Source organism: Ursus americanus, chromosome X (genome assembly GCF_024610735.1).
Source record: "Ursus americanus isolate L20-20 chromosome X, mUrsAme1.1.p, whole genome shotgun sequence".
Classification (NCBI taxonomy): Eukaryota; Metazoa; Chordata; class Mammalia; order Carnivora; family Ursidae; genus Ursus; species Ursus americanus.
This window is the reverse complement of record NC_142164.1, coordinates 15,993,648-16,000,951: the sequence shown is the minus strand read 5'-3', so window position 1 is coordinate 16,000,951 and position 7,304 is coordinate 15,993,648. Positions and strand designations below refer to the sequence as shown.

At 56.7% G+C, this 7,304-nt stretch overlaps 1 protein-coding gene across 1 annotated transcript; it reads right to left on the bottom strand.

Annotated features, from left to right (window-relative positions):
• Positions 1-277: 277 nt before the first annotated feature.
• On the bottom strand, positions 278-3,789 carry LOC123779042 (small integral membrane protein 10-like protein 2A). The gene is made up of 2 exons (XM_045776774.2): positions 3,012-3,789; positions 278-2,183 (listed from the first exon to the last, which is right to left on the bottom strand). Exon 1 carries the CDS (start codon positions 3,609-3,611, stop codon positions 3,375-3,377), a length of 237 nt encoding a protein of 78 aa, XP_045632730.1. The 5' UTR covers positions 3,612-3,789; the 3' UTR covers positions 278-2,183; positions 3,012-3,374.
• Positions 3,790-7,304: the final 3,515 nt, after the last annotated feature.

Below are 7,304 nucleotides of genomic sequence, written 5' to 3'. Positions count from 1 at the left end.
CTGGATGAAGCGTTTTCTAAGGCCCGGCTCTAAAACGGAGAGAAGACCCAGGTGCCAGGCTGTTCAAATAAGGTTGTGAAAGGGACAGATCGCCACCCCTCCGGCCAGGCCCGTGGCCCTGCCTTCTCCTCCAGGGGCCCTGACCCAGGCGGGCGGGTCTCCCCGCATCTCCTGACCGGGCCTCCGCCCCGGCCCCGCCCCCTGCAGCCCTCCCAGGTGACGTCACCGCCAGCCCCCCTCCTCTGAGGCGACCGCACCGCACCACAAGAGGCGGCCCCCAGTTTCATGTTATTTTATTGAACTCAGGGAGGGCTGTTTTTTTAACTGAGACTGACAAGATCTGACAACACCGGGAACGAGAGCATTTCTCGGAGCAGCCGGTGCTGCCCGGGACAGTTAACCACGCTCGGGGAAGTGACAGTCACCCTACTCGCCCCTGTCTGGGTTTTGTAGAAGCGCTGCCGCCTGGAAAACAGACTGCAAATAAATAAAGTGCATGGAGAGCCCGTCAGGCGGCCAGGGCCCGGTGCGGGGAGCGGGGCGGGGGGTGGGGGGTGGGGGCAGGGCAGGCTGCGAACTACTCAAGGCCAAACCGGTCAGAAAAGCAAGGCAGCAGCACAGGTGGGGGCAGTGCAGCCCCGGCCGGTCCCTCGGGGGGGCTGTGCGGAGACTTGCCGGGCCCCCCGCGGCGGGGCAGGCAGGGGCTGGGGCGCCCCGCAAGGCAGGGCTCTCCGGCCAGGGCCTTGAGGCTCCCCCCCCCATGGGGAAAAGGAGTCACAGGCCCCAGGGGGCTCCAGCAGAGCAACAAAGCCGCAGCTGGGGAGCAGGTCACCCCGAGGGTGAGGCGGGGCCTTGCAAGGGGCACATCTGTGCATCAGCTAAGGAGGCCCCTTGTCCTCTCTTCTCACGCGCTGTCCCCAGACATCTGCGGATGGAGTGGGCGGGCTGGCAGGCTCCCAGAAGTGGTCCAGGGTGGAAAGGGATGGGGCACAGGAAGCGCCACGAGGACACTTGGCACAAGGAAGGGAGCCATCACACCCTGTCTGTGGGAAGCTGCAGGGGACACATGGTGGCCTCCTCTGGCCTCAGTCCCCGGGCTGAGGTGGGCAGAGCTCTTCACTCAGGACCTGGCCTCCAGCTTCGTAGCTGAGGAGGGCAGGAGGTGTGACACTGGGCCACTCTGTCCCCGGGCCTGGCCAGACTGCTTGGGTTTTCAGTCCCAGGAATTTGGAGCCTGGGGCCTAGAGCAACCAGTGGCAGAGCCGCTGTGGGACCGGGGTCCTTCCTGGCTCCCCTCGGGGCCACGCCTGGCCTTCCTGGTGCACCAGGGAACCCCACACCTGGGGCCTCCAGGACCAATCCAAGCCCATCCAGAAGAGGTTCTCCAGCGGGATCCTGGGCTGGGGGGGGGGGCGAGCCTGGGGACAGAGAGATGGGGTCATGCGTGGGTCCCAGCCCCATCCCAGGTTTTCCCTTTACCCTCCTGGTTCCCTCCTGTCCCCAGGAGCCCTACCCCCACCCTGCCACCCAAACTGAGAGGCTTGTGCCACTCAACTGCTGAGGAGCCCTTGGTCCAGCCTGGGGTGGGGTGGCAGGGGTAGGCCAGGCTCTGTGGGTAAAGACATCCGCCCCGCAAGGCGTTCTAGGACTCTCTCCTGTGTCCATCTCAGCTCTGACCACCGTCTTCCCTGTGACCTCCCACTCCACTCCAAGAAAAGCCAGCTCCCCACACTACCTACCCTGGACCTCACTCTCTCTGCCCCTAGGTCCCCCAGGGGGGCCTTCGGCTCCCCTCCCCCACCCCACCCATGCCAGGTTTTCTCCAAGGCTGGGGGCAGATTCAGCCCCACCACTTCTTATCTGTATGACCAGGCCAGACCTCTCCCTGTCCCAGAGCCAGCTTTTCCAATGATCAGGTGGGAGAACAGAACTCCCTCAAAGTGTTGCTAGGAGCTGCAGTGCTGAGTGACAGGGTGGCATCCTTCCCCATGCCAGAACCGGACCACTGGCTACCCCAGCCCTCCGTGCCTCTGCCGGGAAGGTCCTTTCTCTCCTCCTGGGCCAGGCCCTTCGCCCAGCTGCTCCCCAGGCAGCTCTGGGGCCAGGGGTGGCCCCTGGGCAGGGATTGGAGTCTCCTGACAAGGCCAGACAAGGGGTGGGTCACCACCTACAAACGCTGGTTCCTGAAAAGACAAAGAGATGGAGACTTCACAGTGGCCTCCCCAGGGAGAGTGGTGCCAGTTTGCCCAAGTGCAGCCTCCTCGAAAGCCCCTCCTCCACCCGCTCTCTCCACCCCAGCCTGCGAGCTGCCCTGGGCTCAAGGAGATCCCCATTTCCAGGCTCCTCTGGGTGCACAGGGGCTGCTGGAGGCAGTGTTCAGTGGCACCGGGAGGGCAGACACAGGGGCTGGAGGGAGGGTGGCTGCGATGGCACCAGAGCAAGACTGCAGGGCAGGGACAGGGCCGAGTGGCCTTCCCACTGGCCTCCCCACTCCTAACGTCCAAGTGCCCAGCGCCAGAGGACGCCCCCAGAGCGGGCGGGGAGCAGCAGGCACAGCAGGAGCAGGCCCCGACCCCAGGGGGCTAAGGGCTTAGAAGGGGCCCGACCAGGGCTTTGACCAAGAACACAACCACCCTCCCTGTCTGGCCCCCTAAGGGGTGAAGGGTGGCAGCATCTTTTCCTTCTAGGGCCTTCCCCGGCACCTCCCCCAGCCCATTCCCCTCCATTCCCTGGGGTTCAGGTGGCAGCATCAGGGCCTCTGGGGAAAGCCAGGCGGGGATGGGCTGACCCTCTGAGATGCCCGGGCCGCCGCCACCCCTCACTCCTGTCTGGGAATGAGGACCAGGGATTCCGGGACTCCTGTGGCTCCCCGCCTGAGCAGCTCAGGGGCTGGCTTCCTGGGGTCCCGTCCACAGTTCCCCCTGTCACCGAGATGTCATGGCAAACGCCGCCGCCAGCCCGCGGGTCCAGCCTCTGGCCTCCCACCTTGCGGATCGGGGCCAGTCAAGTACCTGCTGCAGAATTTTTCCTTGCTGCTTCCCGGGCTCTGGCCAATGTGAGGCAACAGGTCGGCCGCACTCAAATCGGGTTTTCTGTTGTTTTTTTTTTTCTCGAGCCCGACGGAAAGGGCCCGTTTGGCGAGTTTCTGTGCAATAGGTTACCGGCGGCGCCGCGGGCAGGCGGGTCGTGGCCGGGGCCGAGCGGCTCGGCGGCCGGGTGGCCGGCGTGGGCCCGCAGAGGTCTAGGGCCCGGGGGCCCGGGCCGCCCCGCCTCCTGCCCCCGCCGTGTCCCGGCGGCCGGCCCTCATGCCGGCGCCCCTGTCCGTCGCGGCCCGGCGCGCGGGACCCTCCTGCCGGGGCTGCGGCGGCGCCCGCTCACTCGATCCGCACCTGCAGGCGGACGTTGAGCATCACCGAGGCCACCACGTAGAAGTAGGGGAAGTTCATGCGCAGCCGCCAGGCCAGGTCGAAGAAGGTGATCAGCGTGCGCGTGAGCCCCTTGCAGAAGGCGCCATACGAGCCGCGGGCGGCCGCCGAGCGCGACAGCCGCACCACCAGGCCCGACAGGGCCGCCGCCGCCGCTGCCGCCGACAGAGCCGCCGACGCCGCCATGGGCCCGGGCCGGCGCAGGCCCCGCCGACCCAGTGGAGCGCGAGCGGCTGGACAGGTGGACGCGAGGCCTGAGGCGCCCCGCCCCGCCCTCGGTCACCCCTTTCCCGGCTGGGCCGGCGATGCAGCCTCCGCGGCCACCGCCACCGCCCCTCCGGAGCAGCCTATGGAGAGCTCCGCCCCTCGCCGGCTGCCGGGGCGGCCGCCGCCAGCGTAACCCCGCCCCTAGTGTGGACACGCCCCCTCCCGGGTCCACAGAGCGGCGACTGCCGACACGGGACCGCCCACCAGACCACCCCCGGGAACGCCCCCATCAAGCTCCGCCTCCTTCTGGGCTCCCAAGGGCACAGCCCGAGGGCAGGAAGGGATTGGATTGGAAGGTGGTATTCCCCAGGGATCGCTTTCCGGGAACGTCCTCGGGGACCGGGAGTGTCTGGACCGCTATACTGATTCCGTGCAGATGGCGTCCCGGGAAGGCTCCGCCTGTTTACCTTACCCCCTTCCCCACTGTCTCCACAGAAAACCCGGCCAGCCAACCCATTGTACCTTTTTTTAATTCACATTTCTCTGCTAACTCAGCACTGTGAGTTTCACCAATCCCACAGGCGCATTGTTTTCTTTTTGGTATATTTGCTGGTCATGTGTATTTCTTTATTGAATTGCCCCATTGTCCTTCTCTTACCTGTAAGAGAGGAAAACTTTCCCTCTATACTCTAAGATTCTATTTGTACACACCTCTAGGTTATGAAATAAATCGACAACAGGCAGATTAACTGTAGAAAAGGTATACACATTTACTAATTTTTAATATTACCTGCACGGGGACATCACAGAAAACAAAATGTGAACACCCGGAGAGGCAGTGAGATTTGAGAGCTTATATATCATCTTAATAGGGGAAGTGGAACGGAGATGTAGGCAATTTAGGGGAGACTAAATGATTTTTAGGAAACATGAGTGGATTCTTAGTAGAATAGATGGGAGTTACGGTAGTTTGTGACAGAGTTTGGATGTGGTGTGGACTTCTCATTTCCCCCCTGTGGTTAAGAATCAATTTCCCTGGTTGACGAAATTTCTAAGGAGGGGTTTCATGACAATTGAGTTCATTTTGGAGGATCTGTCTTTAGACTCATAAGGGGATGTTAATCTTAAAATTGTCAGTCATTTACCAGTAAAAATGTGTTTATTTGGGAATAGGAGAGAATTACAATATAACTAAGGACAAGCAAACAAGGGCTTAATGGCAGGCAAATCGGGAGAACAAAAGAGAGGAAGGCTTTTTTAAAGATTCTACTTACTTATTTGGGAGAGCATGAGCGAGAGAGCACAGGAGCAGGGGCAGAGGCAGAAGCAGACTCCCCAGCTGAACAGGGAGCCCGACTCGGGGCTTTATCCCAGGATCCTGGGCTCATGACCTGAGCTGAAGGCAGATGCTTAACCGACTGAGCCACCCCAGTGTCCCAGGAATGCTCTTTTATAGAGGAAAGCGGGAGGCTGAAAGTGCTGTTGGAAACAAAAAGTCCATTAGAGTCAACTCGGAGTTCAAAGTACAGTGGCTTTTCATTGGCTTGAGTTATGACTGTCTCTCATTGGCTGGGCTGTTGAGGGACAGGGAAGGGGGAACACCTTTTGTTTTTCCTGCTGGGATAGTAATAGCTAATGTCGTGTCTTATTTGCAAGATATGTCTCTTCCTGTTGGGGTCTGCAATTTATAAGGAATGGTAGGACCTAAAACCTTCCCCTTCTGATCTTCCGACTCCACTTTATTTTTTTTAAGATTTTATTTATTCGTTTGAGAGGGAGAGGCAGAGAGAGCACAAGCAGGGGGAACAGCAGAGGGAGAGGGAGAAGCAGGCTCCCCGCTGAGCAGGGAGTCCAACATGGGGCTGGATCCCCGGACCCCAGGATCACGACCCGAGCCGAAGGCAGATGCCCAAACATCTGAGCCACCCAGGCGCCCCCTGACTGCACTTTAAATGAGGTTTCCTTTTATTAATTTTCACAGGGATTTCAGGGAAAGCCTCTGCCTGTATTTGCTGTTTTTCAAGTGCTTTTTTAGCTCAAAATAATATACAAAAGTGCATATGTTGGCGTGGCATATCCTGAACTCCTTCTAACCACATAGTCATTTCTAAGGACTCCTCTTAACCCATTGTTGGTCCTGGATACCGTACGGGATCTTCTCATGTTTTCGTTTGCCCTTGTTCACGGCATTTCTTGCTGGTATGCTCAGAAGCGCTTCTGTGGTTTCATCTAATCTTTCTTCTCAGCCAAATCCAACTCAAGCTTGATCATTTTTTAAGACCATTTAATAAATTGTGTAAATATGTATGTTTGCTTATACACATGACTTTTAAAAAGCTGCCTGCAAGAAGTGGATTCCCAACGATGCCGCCCCAGTTTTAACGATGAGAGCTGGCTGGAGTATTTAGACTCCCTGACAATGCCCGTTCACCGCTGCTCTTGAACATCTCAGTGGCCTCTCTAGAACTGTTTAAGGAACTCAACAAAGTTGTGTGTACTGATCTGGCAATTCCTACTTGCTCAAGGGAAAAAAGGCAAACCTGATGCTTTGAAGAAACTGAAGGAGGTGGTAAGGAGCCGGACTAATCAGTAGTTCACTTTCCCACTGGAACACAAATCCCATCCCTGTGAATACATCCTTCAGAAATGAAAGGGAAATAAAGACATTCTCAGATAAGGAAAATTAAGAGAAATTTTGACCAGTAGACATACCTTTAAAGACTAAGAGGGGTAGCGACCGACTCTTGGTTTTGGCTCAGGTCATAGTCTCAAGGTCAAGACACCCGAGAGCCCCATGTCAGGCTCTGCACTCAGCAGGGAGTCTGCTTGAGATTCTCTCCCTCTTCCTCTGTCCCCCGCCCCCCCCCCCCCGGCCACGCATCGCATGTGCACTCTCTCTCTCAAAATAAATAAATAAATATTAAAAAAAAAAAGAATGGCTAAGAGAAGTTTCCTAAACAGAAAGGAAGTGATCACCTGAGGAGGATGGCACTTTAGGAAGGAGAAAAAGTAATTGGAATGGGTAAAAATAAGAGGAAATATAATAAACTATCTTCCTCTTGAGTTTTTAAAATTATTTTGATGGTTGAAGCAAAAATCGTGTCATCTGATGTGGAGGAAATACTTGACATTTATATTTAGAAGTGAAAAGGGTGGGGGGTGTGGGTGGCTCAGTTGGTTAAGCAACCAGCTCTTCGGTTTAGGCTCAGGTCATAATCTCAGGGTCATGAGATCCAGCCCCGCATTGGGCTCTGCCCTGGGCATGGAGCCTGCTTAGCATTTTCTCTCTGCCCCTCCCCTGTGATCTCTTTCTCTCTCTCTCAAATAAGCAAATAAATAAAGTCTTCAAAAACCTGCACAGGTTTAAAAAAAAGAGAGAGAAAAGGTTCAATAGACCTAAATGGAAGTAAGATTTCTACACCTCACTGGAAGTGGTTTAAATTGTCAGTGCCAGTAGGCTATGATTGGTTATTATGTGTAAAGCATACCATTTTCTTGCTGCTGCTTTTTACCTTATTTTCTCCCTCTCATTCTTGGAAAAATAATGCTTTTATCCAATCTATTGCAAAAGGGGGAAAGCTTTCAGACTGCTGGATCTGTTCATGGTGTCAGAGACCCCTTGGTCTTGCCTGTCACCAATGTGTCCTTAGTTCCCAAATGCCACTTTCAATT